Raw genomic sequence first — 26,432 nt, forward strand, 5'->3', positions numbered from 1 at the left:
CGGCGTGTCCCGGGCGCTGCGGGCTGAGCGCGGTGCTGGCCCTGCTCTGCCCCTGCTCGGCGCCTCGGTCCGGCCTCACGCTGCGAGGGAGCCGCGCACCGGCGGCGGTGAGAGCGGCGGGGCGGCCGCGGGGACCGGGCCTAGCGCGGTGGCCGGTGGGGGGGGTGCGGGACAGGCCGCGGGGGCGGCCCGCGTTGCGGAGACAGACGGGCGGACGGACGGACAGACAGGCGCACTCTGCTCCTGGAGGCTTAAATTCAGCCTGAGCGCCCAACCTAGTGAGGGGCTCGTGTGCGGTGCCCTGGGTTTGTGCCATCCCGGGAGCTCTCACCGAGCGCGGTGCCTGGGAGCTGATTTCCCCGTGTAAACAGCTTCCATGGCTTGTTGAAGTGGGGTGGGAAGGTTGCAAGAAAATCTATGGAAGTAACGATTGTTTTCAAGAAAACCTATGGAAGTACGATTCCTGCCGTGGGCGTGTTGGTGAACCCTCCAGAGCGCTTTTCTAAAGAGCTGTGCAGCCTCATATGTGCGTTGTGTAAAACGAGGGGTCCTGGGCATGGGGCACAGTGGGGAGCTTCCTTCTAAAAATAATGCATCAGTAGAAGTAGAAAATAATGCATCCAATATCTAAATTTCACCACCGAAATAGTACTAAAAGTGGCAATGCATTTGTATTTTTTGAGTTAAAATTAATGCAAGCATTAAGATGTTCAGCTGAATATGGTTATTTTTAGAACTCTGAGGGTTTGTCATAAACGTACTAAAAATGTGCTAAATCCTTTGAGTCAGAGGCTCAGTTTTGAGAAAAAAATAAGGACTGGTTAAAAAAAACACCTAAATAATCCTCTTCAGAAGCAAAAATGCCACCCATTAAAAGTCTGATATGCCCTAGATGAAGAAAAAGCTTAATCTCTGAGCTCATCATCCTGAAGGAGTAGATCTTCTGAGAACTATGCTTAAAACATGTTTTTCACCTATGTTTTGCGCCGCACGCAGTGGTTGGGTTTGTGGTGGCAGCAGTTTTCCAGGGCTGCCTGCCCAGGCTCTGCATTCCGAGTTCCTTACCGTGGTGAGGGGGTGGCCTCGGGTGCTGTCACTGAGCTGCGATTTCCTTAGGGACACTGTGATTGATGGGGCCGGTATTGCAGCCGTGTAAAGCAGGTCCGTAAACATTAATTTCCAGGTGTTAGAAAGTTAAAGCTCAATGATAAAGTTGCCAGCTTTATCCCAGAGTATTTCCAAGCTTGTTTGTTTGGAAGGGTTTTTATTTTTCGGGAACTCAGGTTTTGCTGCATTTGTGTTTGGTTGCTACTGTTTCTACTAGAAACCTGATTGTATGGTGTTTTGTTAATTCCTGTTGAGTCCCGGTGTTAAGAACTGGAAGGGAAATCCAGAAATCAGAGGAAGCAGTTACATTTTGTGGCTTGCATCTGTGATAAGTTTGTTTACAGTAATGAAATTTTTTTTTGGACTGATGTTGTAGCCTGGGTGGTAGTGAACAGCTCCTGAAGGCTTGTTTAACAGAACCACTGCTGACCACTTTTCAAATCCCCCACCAAGCCCCCATGCCACGGGAGAGGTTTTAATGTCTTAATTTTAGCAGAAGTTTACAGCTCTGTTGGCAGGATAAGTTGCAGAAACAGTTAATTAACTTGATTTTTTCTGATTCCTGTTGGTTTTAGTGCATTTGAGGTAGTTTGAGTAGGATAATGTGCAGCTGTCAAAATACTGGATCACAGGTAGAGCTGTGTGGGGGGCACGCACCAATTTTTGATACTTTGCTTATACAAATGAGGATATTAATAGTTTTGGTGCATCTCAGCAGTTATCAAAGTGTTTCATTGCAGTGACTGTGTTGCTGCTGTTTATCTTTGATAATCATTTGGATAACTACCTTAGATAACAATTCGCTGTTGTTTGCATAACAAGCTTGTATTTGATTCCATCTCTGATAACTGTAATACTTTATTTTATACATTTCTGCTTACATGTGCTAATATTTACATTGCTTTAGATGGTTCTTTTGGCCTTAGACACTCAGATGTACATTGGATGTACATCTGATTATGTTTTTACTGCTAAGAGTCATTTCCAGTAACTTTTTTTTTTAAATGTACTATCTGAAATTCTGCTAGTTCTTATCTGCAATGTAAAAGTATGAACTTCCTTCTCTTCTGAGGGGTCTTGGGACAGGTCTGTTCAAGGGAAGCTCTCTTCCTCAGGAGTACTCTTGGTTATTTGCCTGTTACAGGTCTCATCTCTGTGAAATTCACAAGCCTGCTGAGCATTGTAGGCAGTCTTTATAGACTACCTATATTTGATACAATTATTACTACAAAAGGATATTCTAGTCCTTTCCTTGATTTTCAGATGTCAGTTTACTATTAGTAATTACTTTTGGCTGTGGCCGCATGGGAAGAACACTGAAATCCTCAGTTCAGAACAGGTGCAAGGGTACTCATCCCCCACCCCCATGATGGGGTATGTAAAAGCAATGTAAAGCTTACCATTACCACAACAAAGATTTCAGGGTTTTGGTGTGTTCTTACAAAATAAATTTCTTTGTGGTGTTCCTGTGGGTAAAGCTTTGAATATTTACTTATGATGGAAGACTGAAACAGAAACATACTGTCATATGTAATGTCATATTAAAAGAAAATAATGTGGAGGGAGGCAAGGGACTTCTGATGTGAAGCCCTTGATGCAGTGCCTGTGATGCACCTGGCCAGGTGGCCCCGGCTGTCACCTGGCTGCCAGCAGCTCGTAAACAGGGAGGTGGCTGCGGGCTGGGAGCTCTGTTGTTGTCGGGAGCAGCTCCTGCCGTGTGACTGCAGCCAGGCCCGGGCTCTGCACGTTTGTGCTGGGGAGCTGAGCCATGTGGCCTCTGTGCTCATCACAGGCCATTAGACAGCCACAGAAGGGAGGAAGGCAGGAAAAAACATTTGGGTGGGTTTTTTTTCCTCTGTTTTTCATGACTCTTAGATTACTTTGGTAGCTACGGTGTTGTTTATCAAGATTCACTAGTAGTGATAATGATAATGCAAATACTGAATAACTTGCTGTTTACATTGTACTGTTGACCAGGAAATGTAAATGCAGTTGCAACATTTGTTTCCCATCATTTTTATACTTAATCTGACCTCATGTTCCTTTCAGTGATAATATTTGCATTGTGGGTTAAGTTACCTTGTGTTAAGATGACCCCCTCAAGCTCCTTTACAAAAGCAAGAAAATTAATAAATTGATGTCAATGTATTTCCCCATCATTTTTGAATTGGATGTAATATGATTTTTTTTTTCAAAACTAACACAGGTTTTTATGGCCTTTTATCTGGACAGGAGGGGAAAGCAGACAGATGCATGTGAGTGCCCCATGGCTGCAGCTGCCTCAGTTCACTCATTTATTGCCTATTGTAACTTGGAAGAATTCTTTAGGTAAGAAAGTTGTTTCAAAGTATGTGATTTATAAACGTCATACACTTCTCTTTGAATCTTTAAATTGCATCTCAGTGTATAATGTTATTTAAGCATGCTGTTTATATGTGGCATTATAAACCTTTGATTTGTTAGACCCTGACAGTACTTATGAAAATGAATTCTGTGTGCTGTACAGACTCTCTCACCTCACAGGAGAGAGAACATGTGATACTTGCAGACTGTGCAATACAAGGCCACCATAAATGACAGATTTCTTCAGGTGCCTCCCACAAACAGATTTACTAATGAGTATCAGCTTTCTCTTTATAGACAAGCATGACTACTCAGCTCCAAATTTTCTGGTGTGTGAGCTGAGCAGCAGCATTACTTGCACAGATTGCAGTACTTGAGTTTGATTTTGTGTGGAAGATGGGGGCTGCTTCTCATATATTCTTAAATAGTGTATACTACACCTTTGTTAAGCTTGGCATCTATAAAGCTGGTATGAACTGGGTAGTTTTTCTAAAGATGATGATATGATCTGGTAGAATCTAAAGTCTTGTCCAATTTTTAAAGAAAAATAGAGAAGTTCAGCATTGGAAGATTTCTGTAGGTGTTATTACTGGTTGAACACAATACCTGGTAAACATCTTCTGTTTTTACAATCTGTCATGATTTAGTGAGGTGGGTGTTGCTGTTTTTGTAGCTTTCCATTAAAGCATCTCCAGATAATGTAAAATTGGTAACTGGATATGGGGGGGTTTGGGTCTATTTTCTCAGAGTGCACCAATATACTCTGTCATACTAAGACACAGGATGGTTTCTTCATTAGTATATGAGAGGATATTTGTACATTATTGATATTTTTTTCTAGGTACAGTTTAATTAGCCAATATTGTTTGTTTACTGTCAAGATTATAATGGTGCAGTAAGCATACTTTTGGAGTAAAAGTGAGTAAAGTTTAACGTCGAGGATCCTCAAATGTCACAGTATCAGAGGTCCTGCCTTTAAGTATAACTTTTGATTCACATGGTTTTGGCATAGACTGAAAAAATATAACCTGTATATAGGCTGAAAAAAGTTAAACACTCGTTATCAAGGTTTGTAGTTTTCTTTGGGTAATACTTGAGAATTCAGAGGTGTATCTGTGTTGCAAGAGTGCTTATATGACTAAAACTGTAGATAATGCAAAAGCTATTTTTTTGCCAACAGTTACACCTTCCCCTTAGTTAAATGGTATTTTTCAGATAATGTTTGGTTACACTAATGTGCTTGTTACATTCTGTTGCTCTGCTTCCACATCTGCCCTCAGAGCAGTGGGTTCTATTTGTGTCAGTCTCTGTTCCAAATTGATGTCAGTCTTTCCTGTGGCTTTCCCAGACACTGCAGAACAGTTTTTCTGTGGTTGGTGGCTTCACAGGTCGGTTCATCTTCTGGGACCCATCCCTGCCTTCTGGTTAAGGAATCCATGCACACATACAGGATGACTCAAGAGTGGGATGGATGTTCAGATACCAGAAAGGTGCTGGTAACTTGACAGGAACCTCCACATTCTTTGAAGGTAGGGCTGTGTGTGTGTGTGTGTAAATCTCTCATTTGAATGCTGCCTGGATTATATCACAAGGGACTGTCATTTAGCCAATTTCAGTTGTGTTTTAAAATATATACTGTTCACAAGGATTCAGAATGAAATCAGGATTCTTATTTTTGCAGTAAATATTGGGGCTTCGTACAATGCATAACCAATGCAACCTTTTTCTGGCTTTGCATCCCACACTGAGTAATAGGAATTAATTTTTCTAGATATAAAGGACTGTAGTGTAGAATTCTAAACATAGAAATTCTGGAGACAGCAGTTTCTAAAGGCTGTAGCATCAAGAACAAGTTCTGGCCAAATTCCAGCAGGCACAGCATAGATGCTGTGTATATCAGCAATACTATGCTGCATCTCTTCCCACATCTGGAGTGCTGCTTCTGGTCTGTGGCTTGACCTGTGCTTTAGGGAAATGCCCTTTCTGGTTGTTCTCAGATGTCAGAGCTCCCTTGTGGGAGCCAAATCAGCACCCATGAAGTTCAAGAAAGTTTCAAGTAAGATAGGAGAAATTTCCATTTTTATCAGAGACCAATCTTTAACCAAGATGTGCAGATCTGCATGAGAACAGCAAAAGCAAGGAGAAGCTTCTCAAACAATAGCATTTGTTCAATTTCATTTTTTTGTTCTAGACTTTTCTATTAGTAAACAGTCAAGTCTGTAATTCCTCCCAAATAGGGAGGAAGAAAAACAAGCAACAGGTATATTTGACTCAAAAGGTATTTAGCCTTTGCTAAATTTAGCAAGGCTGTGATCAACTGTAAGAGTTTTGTAATGGTTAATTACTACATCCACACTTAATGGTTTGGAATGCCCATTTGTTGTGTGACTTAAAGTAGTCTAAAGTCATAAAACATGGTTGTGTAGATGATAACTTGATGGTCTAATAGCAAAATGTATATTCATGCTGAGCCTGAATCTTCATTACATTAGTAACACTGTTAGTGTGAGCCACGTGTCTACTCAGGGAAGAAAAACTATTATTTAATATAATTTAAAGAGTGCTGCAGGCTTATCTGTCTGCATATATTGCTGATGGAAATTTAAATAGACTGGGTGAAAATGTATAAGAACTGCTAAAATAAATTCCTTGATGATTGAGATAATTTTTCAGCAAGTCAAGCAGTAGTGAAGTTGGTTGTATGAACAGCCGTTAATAAATTTGCTGTATTTTTCTTTCCACTTTGTCAAAGAATGCACATGCTTTTTTTTCATAAAAATGGAGTTTATCAGACACTAATGAGCCAAACAGATCAGGTTTTTTTTTATAGGTTGTGGAAAATGCCAGGTAAATTTTTGATAGATTAGTATGTATTTTGGCAGCTGTTTTTGCAATACACAGATTTGTGGGTTTGTGTTTTTTTTTCTTCCTTTCCCCCTCCCCTCCATAATAAAGATACTTGGAAAATTTTCAGTCCAGAAAAAGCAAGCTGTGGGGGTTGCCATGGAAGTTTGTTCAGTAGAAATAGATAATATGCTCTGTTCTTTCTTGAAAAATGCCTGGTTTGAGAATACTCACTTCACACAGGTTGGGGAGAGAGGAGGTCTGGATGAACATCTGGTTAGTGGGACGTTTGAGAAGGGGCTTCAACCTCTGCTATAATGAAGTGGCAGAGCCAGTTGAAAATTGACTGAACAACAGAATTCAGTCTAGAATGGACTTGGTTAGGTTGCACTGCTTCAGCCTGTGAAAGCAGAGCTTTTTTAGTATGGTGCTCTTCTGAGCTCTGGCTCATGAGGCAGATGTCCCTTGCTGAAGCAGATCTGTGCAGTTTGCTGATTTCCAAGGTCACTGTCCTTTTCCTGCTGAAAAACAGCATGTGAACCTCAGTTACTTTGCCCTGCTTTGATAAGTGGCCTCTAAAGTTTTTTACTGTTAGTTATGCAGACACTTTGCTCTGCTTGACATGTGGAAAAAAAGCAAACTGAGGAAGGTGGGCAAAACTTTCCTGGCTTCTGAACAGTCTGTTCCAAGTTTATCTGTGTTTCAAAAAGGAGTTTATGAATTAGGTTTTTTAGTTGATAAACCTTTTTTAGGGATCATGAGTAGATTGCATAGTTTGTCAACTGAGTTTAAATTTAAACAATCCATTTTCTACTTCTGAATTAAACAATCCATTTTCTACTTCTGAATTAAATTGCTTTTAAATACTTCTTGATCCCTATAAAATGTTTTATGTACTATGAAATACTACTACATGAAACTACACTTGGTAAATTAACAAGTCCGAGTTCTCTAAAGTAACAACATCCAAGTTGTACAAAATAACAGGTATTGAAAGAGAAGGTCCTTGCCAATATCTGTGCCCTGGATATTGACATATGGATATGCTTCTTTTCAAAATAATGTGCTGTATTTAAATGTTATTAACTTGTTATTGCTTACTGTGTTTCCACTGGCCTTTCTCCCTTCCTCCCATAATCTTCTGTGTTTTTCTAGAGACCTGTTGCACGTGAGACCTTTCAGAAACCTGTGTAGTTTGAATACCTTGGATTGTTACATTCTGAAACTTTCACCATGAAGAGAGCTGGGCAGAAGGTGGTGGCTGGAACTGAAGCTCCTGGAACATCACAGACAAACAAAAAACAGAAAACTAGTTTATGTGGCTCAGGGTTTGGGGAATCTGAGCCGTGCACCTCGATGGACTGGGGCAGCCTTCCCCACCACGTGATCCTGCGTGTTTTTCAGTTCCTGACTTTAGTGGATAGAGCCAGGGCATCTTCTGTTTGTCGAAGGTGGAATGAAGTTTTTCACATCCCAGATCTCTGGAGGAGGTTTGAATTTGAACTTAGCCAGCCAGCCACTTCTTATTTAAAGTCTACACATCCAGATCTCATTCAGCAGATTATCAAGAGGCACGCTGACCATCTGCAGTACGTCAGCTTCAAGGTAAGCTGTGGCTGAGCTGTGGGTCAGTGGCACGTCACTGAGCACGAGGGATGCAGCTCTTCTGTGTCAGCTGCCTTAAGGCTTGTACCTGGCAAGTCTTGTGTTTAAAAAGGCAACTACTGCAATGTTTTATTTTCACATGTGCAGACAGTTTCACCCAATTTTGTACACTCTAACCTCTGCAGAATTAAGAAATAGTGGATGTGGTGCAAAACAGAGGTGGAAGGTGAGGCAGAATAAGAGATTTGTTCAAAGTAATTCTTCAGGCTTATGAATTTTGAATCAGTTCATTATTTAGATTTATTTATTTATTTATTTATTTATTTATTTATTTATTTATTTATTTATTTATTTATTAAGATGCAAAGGTGTTGTCCACGTGGATAAAACGGATTCATTTGCTGGAGCAAGGACTTTGTCAAGTCTTTTTTGGGCTCTAAAAATTGGCATTTAAAAAAAATGCACGCATATCACTGTGTATTGTAGCACCAGTACTGTAACACTATTGCATTAACATAAGGTTATTTGAAGACAAGACTTAGATTTAAGGTTTGTGTTCATATTAGAATTACCCAGCAGTCATACTCAGAAAAACTTTCTAATAGTAACTTCCCTGAACTCTTTCTGGTCTTGAAATTTTCTGTCAATGTTGCACTTTGTGCCTGTTATGGTTGCAATCAGGAGCTGAGTAGATATGGAATCTGCAGTATTGGATATCCATGGTGCTGTTTTCTAAATAATACTGCAGAATGACTTCACTATTTTTAAATTGCTTTTATAGGTTGATAGTAGTACTGAGTCAGCAGAAGCAGCCTGTGACATCCTTTCTCAGCTGGTGAATTGTTCTATCAAGACACTAGGTTTGATCTCTACAGCAAAACCAAGCTTCATGAATGTCTCTAAGGTAAAGTTTTACAAACTGTAACTAGCATATTTTAATTCACTCTTAAACCACTTTAGCTTTCTTAATGTTCTGTTCTTAAGTTAATGGCAATTTTATGAAACAGTCTCTAGTTACTTCCTAATAACAGAAGAATTAGTTTCTGGAAAATAAAGGGCATTTCTTTTTTTTCTACAGAAAAACTCCAGATATTTCAGGCTCATCATTGTATCCATTTACCCCTGTAGTTATCAATGTATTACACTTAAATGATAAATAATGAGTGTAAGGTTAATTCTGTCACATGCAGCAGCATGTTTTTAAACAAAGATCCCCTCTGTTTATGTTGAAATAATTCTTTTTTACATGAAAGAGGGGATCCATGGGAAGTATTTATTTTTGTACTTTCTGTGTTGAATGTAAGGTCAAAGCCCTGAAGTTTTGCTCATCTTATTATAGAATTTTTTTCCTCTTTCAATTTCTCTAAATAGGCTCATTTTGCATCAGCACTGACAGTAGTTTTTGTGAATTCCAAGTCATTATCATCAATCAAGATAGATGACACACCCCTTGATGATCCTTCCTTGAAGGTTCTTGTTGCTAACAACAGTGATACTCTAAAACTACTAAAAATGAGCAGCTGTCCTCATGTTTCACCTGCTGGTGAGTACTGAATGCATGTGAAAAATGGAGTTGAAAAAAAACATAATTGACTTAGTCTGGAGTTTGGACAGTTGGAAGGTGAAGAAGAAAGTGATAGTGAATGGGTTGATGAAGGTGGGGATGCTACTCACTTGACTGCATCTTCTGGAATCCTGGGGATATTTTTTCATTTTCTCCAGGTGCTTTGCTGCCTCTGATGATAGGCCTTGAGGCCTTCAAAATTAGTGCAAGCCTTTCACACCTACTGAAAGGATGTGATGATCCTTACCGTGTGAGGATAACCTAATGGGTGCTCCTTAATGTGTGTGCAGATCTCTAAACTTAACTAACTGGCGTTCTGTAGGAAACCCTGAATCCCTGATCCATGAATCAGCCACTGCTTGGTGGGATAAAGAAGATTATAACAGTTGTCAGTAATTGTTTTGCAAAGTGCTGAGAGTGTGTACAAATTTCAGAAGCCTGTGGTATTAGACTGTGAGTGTTTCCAGCTTCCACAGTGCCCTCGTGTGTCCAGATCTGGGACTGGTGACTTCCTCATTGGTTGGTGAAGGACTCACTTCAGAATACAGCCTTGCTGAAATTTCAGAGGGCTTCAGGATCCCTTCTCACTTTCCTTTCTCCTTAGTGCTAGGAAAAAGGAGTCTGGGTCTGGTCTATTCATTTATTCTTTTCTGGAGTCCACAAAAGATGGCTTTATCTGTGTTCTTCATATTCGTGCAGATTAGGAGGAGTTAACATTATTTAGATGTTAATTCACAGAAGGTTGTAGCTGTTAAACTGGGTGGTGGTGATTTAAATAGTCAGAAGTTGAAGGAATGAGTATTAGGGAAGGGAATGGCAGCAACTTCAGCTGAATCTGTCTTGATTTCAGTTGTTTCTTCAAAGCTGAGGAAATTCTGCTTAGGGAGGGGCGAAGAGGAGATATGTAGATCCAGGATGAATGTGACTTGTGTCTTTTACTGTAAAGTGTTAATGGCCAGAACTCTGTAAAAGGTTGTGGATACCTGGAACTTGGGAACTTCATGGGCTTTGGATATAAGCATGGAAACTCAAGCCAGCTTTACAGAGAGCAGCTGTGCTTATATTCACTTTTTGGTTTAGAGAGTGAATTTTTTTTATTCCTCAGGCATTCTTTGTGTGGCTGATCAGTGCCATGGACTCAAGGAGCTGGCTTTGAACTACTACATATTAAGTGATGAACTGCTGCTGGCTCTTTCCAGTGAAAAGCACGTTGATCTGGAACACCTTCGCATTGACGTCGTGAGTGAAAATCCCGGCCAAGTTCAGTTTCACACCATTAAAAAACAAAGCTGGGACGCTCTTGTTAAACACTCCCCCAAAGTCAACATTGTCATGTATTTCTTCTTGTATGAAGATGAATTTGATGTTTTCTTCAGAGAGGAAACACCTGTCACACACCTGTACTTCGGCCGTGCAGTCAGCAAGGCCATGCTGGGCCGCATTGGCATGAACTGCCCGCGGCTGATCGAGCTGGTGGTGTGCGCCAATGGACTCCAGCCCCTGGATGATGAACTGATCCAGATCGCTGAGCGCTGCAAGAACCTGACTGCCATGGGGCTGGGGGAGTGTGAGGTCACCTGCAGAGGTTTTATTGAATTTGTCAAGATGTGTGGGGGCAGGCTTACTCAGCTTTCCATCATGGAGGAGGTGCTGATTCCAGATAGTGATTACAGCTTGGATCGGCTCCATCTGGAAGTCTCCAAGCACCTTGGAAGAATGTGGTTTCCTGATATGATGCCCACGTGGTAAATTCTCTGTGTGGATAAAATTGTGGGATGGGGGTGCTGCTTTCTATGCAAATAAAAAATTTAAAAATCAAATGTGAAAATTTTCTTCCAGATTTGAGTTTTTCTTCCTTGAGAAAACCTCTATTAGACTAACAGCAAAACACTCTAAAATATTACTTATATATTGAAATAGAAAATAGATTGAAGTGTACTTAACGGTTCTGAAAGTATGTCTGTGGTTTACAGGTGCTTCAAACTTCAATGAATTTTGGCTTCTCTGAGCTTCAGTTTAAACATTCCGTTTACTTTCAAGTGGGTTTGGGTTTTTGGGTTTTTTTATGTCTTTGTTTACTCTTTCTGATCTAGTCAGAAGAGAAGCTATTTTCCTTTAGGAAATCTATCTGTGGAAGGCTGGATAGAATTTTGAGTACAGTATTATTTGTCATGATGTTTTATATAGCTATTTTTTAAATAATTCATGTTTTAATTGTAAAAGCTTGTATATTAAAATACACTATCCCAAGTTAATCAGATATATTATAGCTTAAATTCATGGCAGTATAATAAAATGTTAATAAGCTTATGCCTACAAGAAATTTTCCAGCTCTAAATTGCACTTTAAGTAATTTTGTCAAATTACAGAAACTAGAGAATGCATTGTACAGTATGTTGTTTTTGTCTTATGAGTTAAAAGGATGAAAAAGAGATTTTGTTCAAATTACTGATTGTAAGTTTGGTTCTAGATTGATTGCTTGAATGAGTAATAAAGCACTTTGGAAACTGTCAGGACAATAAGGAATAGCTTTGGATTTGGGCTCAAGTCTTTGTAATCAAAGACTGATGTCTGAATGCTGTTCCATGCTTTCATTGCTAAGAAATAAGAAAGATTTTATAAATGTAGCTGGTAAGAAGGAAAGATCAAAGGCCATACAATTGTCTTTGATCAATTTCTGTTTGGAATCAAGAATTTATAGCACTTAAAATTGTCACTTGGAGGACTAAATGGACTGTAGAAATCTCACCTGTTTCTTCCAGAGCTTCGTGTAAGCCCTGATTTCTAGAGAAAGGCTTGCTGAAGGTAATCCTGAAATATTTAATTCAGGACTGTTTAATACTTGTTGCTATTAATTGTTTTTTGAGACAGATTGTATTATATTTTATTTTCTTAAAAGGGGAAAGACATGGTGAGTTGATGTAAATTAGAGTATGTATTTTTGTGTTAACATTTTGCACACTGTAAATTTCAATGCATTGTATATAAATTTTTGCTGTAATGATTTTGGTGCCACACTTGTTGCATCTTCCTATTGATAATGAGAAGTCTGCATGAATTTGCTGGTGGTGGTTGTCACTGTCATGGCTTAACCCTGGCTGTGAGCTGTGCCCCTCACAGCCAGAGGGATGGGGGAGAGAATCAGAAGGTAAAAGTGAGAAAACTCATGGCTGGACATAAGGAGTTTAATAGTAAAGCAAGAGCCACACAGGCAGGCAACCCCCAAAAAGGGAATCCACTCACCACTTCCATCAGCCATGTCCAGGAAAGCAGGGCTCCATCCCCCATAAACATAGACACCCCCCTTGCTCCACCTTCCCCCTGCTTTATATGCTGAGCCTGATGTCACACAGTATGGAATGTCCCTTGGGTCAGCTGGCCTCAGCTGTCCTGTCCCTGTCACCTCAGGCTGGGCACCCTCAGCCTCCTGCCTGCTGGGGCAGTACAGGACACAGGGCAGGGCTGGGCTCTGTAGGCACTGCTCAGCTACAGCACAAACATCCCCATGTTACCAGTTCCAGTACAAATCCACAGCTCCGTTCTGCTCCTGTGAAGCAAAGGAACTACCCCAGCTAGAACCAGTGCATTTGCAGCAGAGAATAAGTGAGTTTCTTCCCCACTTCCACAAAACAGCAGCTCAAGGGTCAAACCACACTTTTCTTGGACACATTTGTTCCCAGCTGGAAGCCCAAGGATTCAAGGTTACACACACCTGAGTCAGTAATGCTTTAGTGCCTGTTGCACAGTTAAGAAGCATCTCTGTGACTCTGGTTGGTAGAGGCTGTGAGCTGAGTACTTCCATAATCCAGGGGATTATAATTTAAACACAAAACTGAAATATTTCCAAACAGTATTTGGTTCAAGATGTGTGGTTTGCTTCAAATGGAAATGTAATAAAGTGGTTTAACCCATGCACTAGACTCATCCATCTGTTGCACTGTGTCCTCTTGGGGTTCTCTCCTGCTAGAAGCAATGTGACAAGCCTTGGGAGAGACTGGAGCATGGCAAATTAGTCATTGTTATTTTACCTTTGTGCCTGAAACCTGATTTTCGACATGCAGACCCCAAAATGGAGTGTGAACAAAGCTTGTGAGTCATTGGGAAGTCCTGGAGTCCTCCCTGTCTCTCTAGCCAGCAGAACAGTGTTGGTGTATTTATAAACACTGGTGACAGAGTTCAGGGGGAAGCTCTTAAAAGGCTGCTCTGAATATTGTCCCTCTCTCAGTCCCTGTCACAAAGGCAGTTTCTGTGAAGCCATGAATCACAGAATCACTGAGGCTGGAAAAGACCTTTAAGGTAATCAAACGTGGCTGTTTAATGTCAGCTTGTTGCAGCTCCAAGCTTCCAGTTAAATAGGCCTGCACTGATGAATGTTTGGATTTTTTAGAGCATTTGTTCTCCCTGATCTGAACAAGTGAAGCCAGCTGGTGCTCAGGAGAGAAGCTGACAGGAATGTGCCTTCTCTGCCACAGGAGGGAGTGAGCACTCTGCATTTTAGCTGATTGTTCAGACTTTGAGAAAGCTTATAGCTCGTCATTGCTAATTTCCTGATTGTCTGGTAAATGCAAATTCCAATAAAAACTCAAATCTTTTTTTGTTTTGTGAGTCTGTTGCCATCCAACAGACACTGCTTGTGTAAGGCTCAAAGTATTGAGTAGGTGATAGTATATAGTGCATGAGAAGAAAAACAACTTTTGGATGCTGAGATGGATTTATTTGGAATTTACTGTGTTTCCATTTCACTCTCTTTGCCCTTTCCCCCTTTCAAGGTTGCTTGTAGGATCCGAGTGGTCGCAGTTCTCAACGTGAATATGAGATGTGATCCCAGGAAATACTCTTTGCATTGGCAACATTCTCCCAAGGACTTGTCCCTTGGAAATTTGACCACTGTATCTTATGGGATGGATACAGAGTAGTTTTACACAGAACTCTGGTGAAAAAACAAGAGGGAAAACCTCAGATGACTGAGAAGCATTTGTGCTTCTGTACTATATTTCAGAAATATTAACAATGTCTGTCTTGTCCTTTGCACTGAGATAGCAATAGTGGAAATACTGAAATAGCAGCAATACCGTTGTCATATAAATTAGGTAGTGGTTGGAGTCATTGACTTGGTAGAAGAGGGAAAGCAAGGAGAAGATGGAAATTTGTGCTGTAGGAAAGGGAAAAGCTTGAAGACATTCTGCAGAACTCAATTACTTGCATTGTAGCAGGAGCAAAAAGTTCTGAATGTAAGTGGATAGAAGAAAACATGGCAAAACTACGTGGCTAACTGCAAGGTAACACATCCTATATGAGCTCAAAACAAAGAAATGTTAAATGACAGATAGCTATGTACCTGGTCCCCTGATTTGGACTCCATCATCAATGGCATTTCCATTGTGGAAGAATTTCACAGGCCCAGAGAGCTGGCCAGAGAAGGGAGCGTACACGGTGGCCCCGTCAGCACAGATGACATCCACGGCCCGGTGCTTCCCTTTGCCATCGCGTCTGCAAGCAAACACATCTTTAAAGAAACCTCTGATCAGGCCCAGAGCTGCAGAGAGATTGGGCAGCACATGAGGAGATCTGGAAATGGGTTGTTAGGGCAGAAACAGTGTCAGCAAACTGGCTGAAAGATCTGCAAAGCTGTAGGTGAGGTAGTGTCATGTAAGGGTGGATGACCTGTTAAGAGTTGGAGAAAAATGCCTTTCTTCCAGGTCTTTAAATAAAGACCATAGAGTCACAGAAAGTGTGGCTGTGTGAAGGACATCAAGTCCAACCCTCCACTTGAGTCAGGAGTGTTCCCAACTCTAGGTCAGGTCAGGCATGGCTCAGACTGATAAAAAGCTCCAAGCAGAGAAGTGTCATTAACAATGTAGGCAGCCTAAAAGTTTCTCAAGTCCAACCCAAGCCTTCAAAGCTGTAATTTTTTTGTGACCTAAACAAAATATTTAACTCTTACTTCAGTGGAAGTACAACAAAACCCCACATTCTCCAATTACTATATTACCTGGGAGCTCCATAGTATCCGCAGCCATACTTATCACAGCCTCTTATCTCGTTGGTAGGGTTCCCAGCACACACTGCAGCCCAGCGCCCGTCCTGGGCCCGTTGTGGCAGTGGTGGAACATCTTTGAAACACAGAACACAGCACATCAAAGTTAACTCCTAGATTGTTTTATCACTTGCTTGCTTGCAACTACTATGTTTGATTTACAGTTAGGTAAGAACATGCTGACATTACGTCCCGTGCTTCCAATTGGATTTTTCTCCATAAAATTTGTAATCCTTTAGGAAATGTAACTGGAATGTAGACCTAAACTGGATGGTAATATTTCTAGATTAGGATTATTTCATTGAAGAAAATGCTTTAAATACAACATTTCAAAAAGAGTATCACAGGTCCTGGAGTGCAAATCTACTCTTGTTCTGAGTTGTGTTTTTTGTTATGGGATTTTTTACCAGGTGTAAGCACATGAGTAGGATCAGAGTGGTCGCAGTTCTCAACGTGGATGTGAGAAATAATGCCAGGAAATACTTTTTGCATGGGCAGCATTTTCCCCAGCCGTTGCCCTCTGCGGATCTGGCCATGGTACCGGATGGGGTGAATGCAGACGAGCTTCACACAGTAACCTGGGAGAGAGGGAGAGGAAACAGGGTCAGGAAACACCAGCTGCATCTTCTCCTGGGGTGAGCCAGCAGCATTCCCTGCCAGCCTCTCACTGGAGACTGTTAGCATGAAGCAGAAATGTAGTTGAGGTACCAACAATGGTGAACTCGAAATTACTATATTTGCCAGGGCAAAAAGGCAAAAAGGGTGTTGGAAAATTGAGACAGGAAAACATCCTCTCAGCAAAACTGAGGATATGTTTCCGGTGCTTTATTTTTACTGTTTCCTATTTTTTGATTTGGGGTTGTTATTTTCCTGCTCCCTGTTTTTTAACTCCTTTCTTCCCTCCTCTCCAAGAAAAGCATAGGAAAGGACTACATCCTGCTGGTGCTGCCTTCCAGTATTTCAGCGTACTAGAGAGGATGTAAGATTAATCAACACTGTGCTTGAATTGAAGAACCACAGGGACCTTGCTCAAGTAAATGAAGTGATTACTTGTGCACATCTCACAGCACACCTGCTGTCAATTACTTGCCTGATCCCCTGATCTGGACTCCATCATCAATGGCATTTCCATTGTGGAAGAAGCGGATGGGTCCTGAGAGCTGCCCGCTGAAGGGAGCGTACACCGTGGCTCCATCAGAGCAGATGACATCCACACCCGCATGCTTCCCTTTGCCACTGTGCCTGCAGGCAGAAATACAGAATTAGGGACATCTCTCTAGGTTAATGTTATGTATCAATTGGTCACTTAATGCAGGATGATAGCTGGAGCTTCTCTAACAAAAATTTTTTACCCGCAATGAAATTGAACAGAAGTAGCAGGTTTGAAGCATCTTTGTTATTTGTTGTTGCAAATTGTTCACATTACTCTGACCTTCCTCAGAGTGGAATGAAATTTCAAATTTAAGCTTATTTTTTACTTGCCCAACTTCATGGGGTATTTCAAACTGTTATGGAAAAGTACCATTTTATCCCAAAAAACATGTGTGCCATGTAAAATAGAATCTTGGCTGGCATTTTCTCACTTAGAAATTTGAAAGTTGCATAATGAAGATGAACCCTTTTAGAGCCTGGGGAGAGGAGATGACAAGAAAAAGTGGGAGTCATTCTACATATAAAAGCATTTCTTCAGAGAAATATAACCTGTTGTTGTATGAGGTCCTTACTTAAAGACAGTGATGCTGACAGATTTTTAGTTTGTGTAATTGAATCTACTCAGCTTCCTGAGTGTTGGTTAAATTTCTGGAGTATAAGCAACAAGGGTAAATGACACAAATCCTTGAAATACTTCCATTTCCTTTACTCTGTCTGTGATTCATGTAACAATCCTGCTCCTTCACCCCTGCTTCTGTTGTCAGCAGTGGTTATCACTGTGCTTCTGTAAGATTGCCAAGGAATATCCCAAAAATCAGCAAGAGGTCTGCAGACAGCAGTATTCTCTCATTCTGAGTGTCAGCTCTGTGTAGCTGTATTCTTTCTGGTGCCTGCACATTTAGTGTAGGAAAGCAAGGTGACCCCTGGAAGCCAGGCAGCCCTGTTACCTGTCATCTGTGTTACCTGTCAGCTGTGTTATCTGTCAACTGTGTTACCTGTCAGTCAGCAGTGTTACCTGTGAGCTGTGTTACTTGTCAGTTGTGTTACCTGTCAGTCAGCTGTGTCACCTGTCAGCTCTGTTACCTGTCAGCTGTGTTACCTGTCAGTCAGCAGTGTTACCTGTCAGCTGTGTCACCTGTCAGTTGTATCACCTGTCAGCAGTGTCACCTGCCAGCTCTATTACTTGTCAGCTGTGTTACCTGTCAGTCAGCAGTGTTACCTGTCAGCAATGTCACCTGTCAGCTGTGTTACCTGTCAGTCAGATGTGTTACCTGTCAGTCAGGTGTGTTACCTGTCAGGTGTGTTACCTGTCAGGTGTGTCACCTGTCAGGTGTGTTACCTGTCAGCTGTGTTACCTGTCAGTCAGATGTGTTACCTGTCAGTCAGGTGTGTTACCTGTCAGTCAGATGTGTTACCTCTCAGGTGTGTTACCTGTCAGGTGTGTCACCTGTCAGGTGTGTTACCTGTCAGCTGTGTTACCTGTCAGTCAGGTGTGTTACCTGTCAGTTAGCAGTGTCACCTGTCAGTCAGGTGTGTTACCTGTCAGTCAGCTGTGTTACCTGTCAGCAGTGTCATCTGTCAGGTGTGTTACCTGTCAGTCAGGTGTGTTACCTGTCAGTCAGCAGTCATCTGTCAGCAGTGTCATCTGTCAGGTGTGTCACCTCTCAGCAGTGTCACCTGTCAGGTGTGCCACCTCTCAGCGGTGTTACGTGTCATTCAGGTGTGTCACCTGTGAGCTGTGTTACCTGTCAGCAGTGTCATCTGTCAGGTGTGTCACCTGTCAGCAGTGTCACCTGTCAGGTGTGCCACCTCTCAGCGGTGTTACGTGTCGTTCAGGTGTGTCACCTGTGAGCTGTGTTACCTGTCGGCGCCGAAGTTGCCGCAGCCGTATCTGTCGCAGCCGCGGATGCGGTTGGTGGGGTTCCCGCTGCAGATCGGTGCCCAGTGCCCGTGCTGCTGCTGATGGGGCGGGTGTGCATCCAGCTGCTCGGTGAAAACTGCACAAGGAAGAGAGGAAAAACAGGGAAAAATCAACCATGTCCTTAGTCCAGTGCGACAGAAAGCGTTCAGGTACAAAATAGGGTGTTTAAAGGGAAAATGAGCTCCATGCAGTCTGTCATTTCAGAAACTGTAGGTAAAAGGACATTCTACTACTTGCTGTATAGACTTGATCCATTTTTTTCCTGATGTCTTGATTTAAGGTATATACACCAAAAAGAAAGCAAAGCTATAAATAAAGATGTTTTAAAATAGTTTGTGAAATAAATTATTTTTACTTTCTAATGGTTCTGGGTTGATGGTTGGACTTGATGATCTTAGAGATCTTTTCAAACTATAATGATTTTATGATTCTTTCTGTAAGCTCCAACTACTGCAATATATGTCTCTTAATGCACATCTAATTCCATATTTTATAGTAGTCATAACTGTCCACATTACCATCATTCATCATAAAACTAGAGGGAAAAAAACCTCAGCATTATTTATGTACAAGCGAATTTCAATAATCCATTATTGCCCGCCTAAACCCTGTGAAGCCCAGCTGCATTACAGCAATCTCAACTCACCAGTGGACACCAAGCTGACCAGAGTGACCAGACTGAGAGCTGGCATTTTGGGGCCGTGTCACCTGTGTTCTTTGATCCAGTCAAAGACATTCAACAGCTGCTGCCTGAGGTATTTATGTGCTTTTGAAAGCACAAGTCCGTTGTCTTGGCCAATCTGTCTGGAGCAAAGTATTACAGCTCCAGGCTGGTGGTGTTGCCATACTGGGCACTGTGGTGGTCTGCAGGCTCTGACAGTTGTTAAAGCTGGTTGGGAAAGATGGATAAAATAATTGGGCTCTTAACATTAAGAAATGGAAATGACCCCACATTTCAGGAAACTCTGGTTGAGCTGTTTCCTAAGATCCTTTTCTTCCCCTTCCTGGAGTAAGGTCACATTTAGGCCAGAAATGGTAGGAACCACAAATGCGGTTCAGAGGATTGAGCTGGAGGGAAAAGATGGCCAAAGCTCCAGAGTGGATGTCACCAGTTTACCCTTTGCTGCTCATTCCTCATTCCTGGGTGTTTGTGCCCACCAGAGCTTTGTGTCTGAGAACACAGGAAGCATTTGGCACTCATGAATATTCACTTGTGCAAGGAAAACAGATGCTTTTGCATTGAAACATTTCTTTTTTCTGGTTCAGCTGAAATTGTCGTTTATTTCACTTAAATCCATGAAGTCTGTTCACTGAAACCCTGGGGTTTTAACAGTGTAATACTTATTAAAACATCTTCAAGTTCTGAAACAACAGTTGCAAACCCACGTTGCATAGGCAACACTGACCTGGAGTTCAGTAATTCTAGGTTTTAAAGTGATGCCTTCAGTACCTTCTTGGTTTCAGCTATTGTACTATAAATAATAAACTAATTGTACTTTGTGTCTCTGGTAACCTTTCAGAAAAACGTTAGATTTTCTTTACAGACATATCCCAGGTAATATGAAATTTAAATGAGTCATGGTGCTTTCACAGAAATTATTTGATATTTCAAGTTACAGAGACCTCTAGAAACCCCACAGATTTTATCCAGAAAAGAAACAGATGTGTCTCTGCCCCACTTCTGGTTTGCAAAAGGTACATTGTGTTTCCTGAAAGCCTCCATGGAACAAGCAGTTGGAGACAAATTTTTCACTTGCGTTTCCAAGCTTTTCTTTACAGCCAATATTTAATCCCCAAACAATCTTTTCGCCCTCCCTGGGGTTACAACAAGTGGTTTGGCTGGTTTGATCTGTGCTGCTTTCTTCTCCATGCTGCCAGGAAGAGCTGGCAGCTCATGACCACACTCATGACCACCAAACAGATATTTATGTAAAAGTTCTGTCCCTTCAGTCCAGCTTGGATGGGGCTTTTGGTTGTAATTTGCTTCATATAATGGAGTCTTGGCTGCTAAATGACACAATGTGCTGGGAAGGGCTCTCAGTGGGTATTCAGGGTTTGGGAGTGCTGCTTACCCCTGAACTGAAAGATGGGATGTGTGGCTTTGTGTGATCCTTGCCAGAAACAACACTCATTGCTTATTCTCCTTCATTTGACACAAGCTCTCTGCAAACCCTCTCAGCTCTCCTTAGCAGCAGCAGTCAGCAGGGGAGGTGGTATGGGTGGCATTTTCAGTGAGGATTTCATAGCAGAGAGGTTGTAAAGTGTTTCTGAGCTTGGCTAGCTCTGCACTGGCTGCTGAAGCTTTTTCCCTACTGCAACCAAAACCATTTAAAAATGAAGACTTTTTTTCAGAGGATGCCTGACCAATTCCAGTTGAGAGGTGTCCAGTGGGATTTCTGCAATAATGATCTCTCTCAACTAGATTTTATTTCTGATTTATTTCAGTTTGCAGTGGGAGAGTTTTAAATACCTCATTAGATAACTTTAGCCTGGGGCAGACCTGCCTTGAGAAACCACTGATTTTTATAGACTCTGTGAACTTGCATGCTCCAGATTTTACCAAGGAAAGAATTGCAGCACTTCAGTCTGCTCTACAAAGCCTTGTGAAGGAAAGGCTTATTGTAAAGGCAGCCAAGCTGCTAGGCACAATAAGGAGAGGTGTTATGGGTGCACAGACACTGAAGAAGGTTTTCCTTGAGCCCTCTTCTGCAGTCTGGTGCTTTGTAAAATGGCTCTAAGCTCCCTGCTCTTTGCAGTTTTCTTCCCATCCCTCCTGAGTGCAGGGCTGACTCCAAATTGCTCGTAACTGTGTAACATTTGTTTTTATTTCTTCTCTCTAAGAGATCCTAACAGCATTGTATCTTGCTCTGGTCTTTCAAAAACGCATCAAAATGCCATTGCAGTGTATATAATGCGCTTGCGATAATGTACTCTCAATAAAACAGCTTTCAAGTGAAGGATGATGCATTGGGGATGTCTCAGTGCCTTCCCCATCTTCCCTGGGTGAGCTGGCAGGTGCAGACCTCTCACCTGGGGCATGAGCAGCTCAGAAGCTGGGGGGATGCTTGTGTTAATTTAATTTCAGGATGTTAATTTAACAGTCAGTATGTGCAGTTGTGAAAGAATGAATTGGCCACGTAGCACCCAGTAACAGAAGGATATGGAACAACCCCTGCATTGCACAGTCCTGGGAGCTGCAGTTGCACCATTTCCTTCCCTGTGGTGGCAAGCAGGCATGAAGATGGAGGGGAGCCAGGTGGGTAAGATTGGGAAATGCTGATTCCCTTCTTTTGCACTAAGGCTCTGAGATCCCCACATTTCCCCTTTAGTGTCAGTAGTAACTTAAGAACACAAAATATCTTTTTGCTACCTATGTTCTATCTCCTGGGGAGGACAAAGCTCTAGCTGAACCCTCCAGAAGTCCTTTAAGGCTTGAGGAAATGGAAGGGCATAACTTGGATTTGGGTTGCAACTTTAGGCAGTTAGTCTGGGACCTTGTGATATAAACCTATAAAACAAAAGGGATAGAAGGGAATGAATCTGTGCAGAACCTGTCCAGAAACAAAGCAAATCTGCATGGCAGAGTTTGCTAACTGTCTACTCAAAAGCCTAATTGTGCCTGTTTCTTCCCCCATGACCCCTTCCTCTCACCTTAAACATTTCTAGAACTGTGTGTTTTACCAGCTCTTTCCCTCCCAGAGTCAGCTACACATTGTGTTTTCCCTTCCTCTAGACCCAGTTAATTTTTAATGGACTGAGAAGATAAAACTGGATTTCCTTATACTGTTTGCCCCAACTGGTCTGTAACCTGAAATAGAAACTGATATTTATTTGTTCTCCTCTGCTGCTGGGTGGCAGCCCCTGCTAAAACTGTGAGGCTTTATGTAGAAGCATCCCTGTGCTGCTGAAAAAACTCTAATTAAATAATGAATCCCTGAAAATGCTTGGGAAACTGTCTGTGGGACACACTGGAGAAGTGCAGAGCTGTGGTCATTAATGGACAGGTGAAAATGTTACTCTTGAGGGGCAAAGCTGGGCTTGATGGAGGCTCAGAGCCCTGCTCAGTCACAAAAGTCATCTCAGTTCTCATTAGGGTTGCATGGAGAGCTGAGGTTTTGAGTGGGTTCTTCTCCTTAAATATAAGCTGATAACTGTGTTAGAACATGGAATTTTAAACAAGAGAATTGTAGGTGGGAGTCCTTCCTTCATAAGGGCAACCAAATTCCTGATATAAATTTTAAAATATTTGTCAGCCTGGATAAAACTGGAGACTTCTGCTGAAATATAAGCAAAAAAAAAAAAAAAAAGGAGAAGAAGGGAAAGTGTTGGGGTTTTTTTCACAACAAATTCTCACAACTCAATTGTGCTGACTTGCCTTCAATGTCTGGTCACTATCTGCCTCTGCAGGTGGGGCTGAATATTTACGTGGACATGCTGATTTTTCATTCACAGCAGAACTAAAGTGGTTCCTGGGGAGGGTGAATAAAACGCAGCAGGCTGAGTGCCTCTCACAGGTGCAGCAACCACCTTTCTGTGGTTAGAAGAAATAAACATGCTGCCAGGACATGCTCAGCCCCCACAGAAGCTGCTGTGCTAGGAAATCCGTGAGCCTGGAGCACTTGCAGAGCCCTTCAGCCCTTGCCACTCCCAGTAGCAAGTTGGCAGCCTTGGCCTGAGAAGCCCTGTCCTGTTAACAAGAGCTTCTTGTCCCGGGAAAGCCTTCAGCTGATTTACTAATGGAAAGAAATGCCTCACTTGGACAAAGAGAAACCTGAGCGTGCCAAGGCAATCCTGAGGCAGGAGTCTGGGGAGAAGGAATGAGTTACTTCATCACTGCTGCTTTATGGCTTTGGTGATGGGCCCCAGGGAAGATTTGGGTTTCAGCTTTATACAGGTTTTTTTCTCCCCAGCTGCCTTAAAAAAGCAGAACCTAGCCCAAACTCTATGACAGCACCAAAGAAATTCAAAGCAATTTGTAGTGAGGCAGCCCTTTAATAATGTGATTTTCCATGTTTAAGCACAAGTGAAATTTCTGGCTTATTAAAGAAATCTTAACTTTTGGCTGAAAGAAAGCAGTGAAATCCAAGAGGAGTGAGGTGCAGCAGGGCTCAGGCTGCTGAGCACTGAGATCCATCTCCTCCCACCACCCTCTGTCCTCACTGCAAGAGCCCCACCCAAAAGAACAGTGATGCACTGGACACAATAACAGCTTTAAGGCAGGTTTGGACCTTACTCTGAGTCTGGTCTTGCTCAGATAACCACCAGGGTTTGGTTCATGGATACTTCTGAGGTGGAACAACTGCTTGAGGCTCAGTGGTGTCCACTCTGCTGGAGTGACTGCCTGTGCCCAAACAGTGCCCCACAACTGGGGGGCTGCAGGTTTGACCCTGGTGTGCAGCCTCCTGCTCACAGCTGGGATAGGATCTCCTGAGGCACAGTTCTGGATGTGGAATATCCATATATCCATGGAATATAACTGTGACCATGTTCACAGCCTCCTGCTCACAGCTGGGACAGGATCTCCTGAGGCACAGTTCTGGATGTGGAATATCCATATATCCATGGAATATAACTATGACAGTGTTCACAGGGGTCTCAGGTTGAGGGAAGAGATGAGGATCTGACTCCATGTTTCAGAAGGCTTGATTTAATATTTTATGATATATATCACATTAAAACTATACTAAAAGAATAGAAGAAAGGATTTCCTCAGAAGGCTAGCTAAGAATAGGAAAAAAAAGAATGATAACAAAGGTTTGTGTCTCGGACTCTCTGTCTGAGCCAGCTGACTGTGATTGGCCATTAATTAGAAACAACCAACATGGGCCAATCACAGATGCACCTGTTGCATTCCACAGCAGCAGATAACCATTGTTTACATTTTGTTCCTGAGGCCTCTCAGCTTCTCAGGAGGGAAAATCCTAAGGAAAGGACTTTTCATAAAAGATGTCTGCGACATATGACCCCTCAGTCACCCTTTGCATGGGCACCAGGACACTGATTTTCACTCCCTCCCTATAGGGCCACTGTACTTGAAGGTTTTGATGTAAAACATCTTCACACAGAATCCTCTCAACACAGCAGAGAGACAGGGAGAAACTTCCTCCCATGAAAAGGTTTCAAAGTCTGCCAAAGCTGTAACATTCAGCAGCAAAATACAAATGACAATAAAATGATCAGAGATTTAGCAGCAATGCTTTAAGAAGCAGCAAAGAGTGACATTTGTGTGTGGGAAGAGCTCAGCAGGCACCATCCCCTTTGGGCTCTGGGAAGAGGAAGGGAAAATTATATGCTGGCACTGGAGGTCTGACCTCAAAGAGTGCAGGAAATCTCTGATGCCTTCCCTAAGTAAAAGAGTCCAGGCCCTAGGCGGTCTTCATTTATTTTATGAATTGTGTATTCTTTGTGAAGTCAAAGGTGCTTGCATTAAAGACAGAAACATCTCTGGACACTCTCTGTACTGATTGTCCAGTAAAAGGCTTTTAAGAAATCAAGCATGCTGGTAGTAATCAATATGCCTCAGCTGATTCTTGCTTATTCAATCAATATTATTTCTTCAAGAAAATTTTTCCACAACCCTTGACCAGCTGATGATGGGCTGCAGTTGGCTTCAGAGTCTGATGTTTCAGCTCCAGAGGTCAGCAAGATGAGAGGGGGCATCATGCTGCTCCTGTTACATGGGGGGTTTTAAGCCCTCACTGTCTTCCCCCACCCTGCTGTCCTATTTGGATCCCTGATGATTTTTTCCTCAAGAAGAAACTCTTGGTGTACTGTTTTCCTGCTTGTCAGATGTCATACATAAAGAGGGAAAAATCTACTTGACAGTAAAATTGTGAAACAAGATGTTTAGACAGACAATATAGGCAAAAAAAGAAAAAATAGTAGCTACTTTGTGCACTGCTTCCATGCTCAGGGCTCAGCTAAACCCAGCCAGATAACATTGCACCGTCCTAAATAATTTTGTTAATTACCAATTTTGTTTGAGCGATCAAAGAGGAGAAAAGAATGAGTGAAGCAATTTTATGTTTCCTCAGAAAATGAGTGGATTTTTCCTAATTCTTCCAATAAACATCATGAGGGCTAAATACTCTCAGTTTCTCGTTGCACACTCAGTTCAAAGCAGTGGGGGTCAATGCACGGTGGTGAGAGGCCACAGGGAAACCCACCAGCTTCAGGGCATCCTTCAAACACAACAGCAAGGCCACCAGCCTGTGACAAGGAGCAGCAAAATGGTGAACTGGTTATGTGCAAGTAAGCACCACAGAGCAATCAAATTAAATGTAATTCAAGTAAGATTAAATTTAAAAGACAATGACATTAAATTCTAGCTCTCAAACTCATAAAAGTGTCTAAAAGCAATTTCCAAAATCGTAACCATGCTGAGATCTAATAAAGTTTTCACTGAAGAGGCAGTGCTTGACTCAGTCTGTCACTTAGCAGTAGGAGAGTTGTTTTCCCTGTTGTGGAGGGGATGCAAACAGCTATAATAGTTTCCTTTCTGCTTTACCAAGTACCAAGGCATGACTATAAAGTGGTTGGCAATGCTCTAAGGGATGTGAATCTGCAATTTATGCTAAAAATGCTCTTTTGGTAAGACAGGTGTCTGAAAACTCACAGCTTGTTCTGGCCTTTGACCCAACTGATCCTTCTTGTTTTCTTCCATTCACCAGTCAGCGCAATCTGACAGACCTCAATGTGCTTAAACAGAGACCCAAACAGAGTGAAATCTATGGGTAGATGCAGAGAGGGAGAGAGGGTGATTTGCTTTCCTGAATGTCAGGTTTTGGAAATATCCAGGTTTTGCAAGATTCTGGTTTAATTTCTTACAGCAGATAAGCCCTGGGGCACAGCACTGCAGA

At 42.0% G+C, this 26,432-nt stretch overlaps 2 protein-coding genes across 4 annotated transcripts; one reads left to right on the top strand and one right to left on the bottom strand.

The window, feature by feature from the left end:
- The first annotated feature begins 1 nt into the window (after position 1).
- LOC134424721 (F-box/LRR-repeat protein 21-like) lies at positions 2-11,283 on the top strand. Of its 3 annotated transcripts, none has more exons than XM_063168712.1 (7): positions 2-107; positions 3,340-3,435; positions 4,799-4,979; positions 7,450-7,899; positions 8,681-8,803; positions 9,271-9,442; positions 10,569-11,283. In XM_063168712.1, exons 4-7 carry the CDS (start codon positions 7,528-7,530, stop codon positions 11,210-11,212), a joined length of 1,311 nt encoding a protein of 436 aa, XP_063024782.1. In that variant the 5' UTR covers positions 2-107; positions 3,340-3,435; positions 4,799-4,979; positions 7,450-7,527; the 3' UTR covers positions 11,213-11,283. The 3 variants fall into 3 exon arrangements, with proteins under 3 accessions (XP_063024782.1, XP_063024780.1, XP_063024781.1); XM_063168710.1 differs by having other exon boundaries at positions 4,839-4,979; XM_063168711.1 differs by having other exon boundaries at positions 9-107; positions 3,314-3,435; positions 4,839-4,979.
- Positions 11,284-14,155: 2,872 nt separating this feature from the next.
- Positions 14,156-19,307, bottom strand: LECT2 (leukocyte cell derived chemotaxin 2). The gene is made up of 7 exons (XM_063168363.1): positions 19,220-19,307; positions 18,514-18,649; positions 16,591-16,742; positions 15,908-16,078; positions 15,456-15,576; positions 14,802-14,953; positions 14,156-14,393 (listed from the first exon to the last, which is right to left on the bottom strand). The coding sequence occupies exons 1-7, from the start codon at positions 19,263-19,265 to the stop codon at positions 14,203-14,205; spliced, it is 969 nt and encodes a 322-aa protein (XP_063024433.1). The 5' UTR covers positions 19,266-19,307; the 3' UTR covers positions 14,156-14,202.
- Positions 19,308-26,432: the final 7,125 nt, after the last annotated feature.

Source organism: Melospiza melodia, chromosome 14, assembly GCF_035770615.1.
Source record: "Melospiza melodia melodia isolate bMelMel2 chromosome 14, bMelMel2.pri, whole genome shotgun sequence".
In the NCBI taxonomy this organism is placed as follows: Eukaryota; Metazoa; Chordata; class Aves; order Passeriformes; family Passerellidae; genus Melospiza; species Melospiza melodia.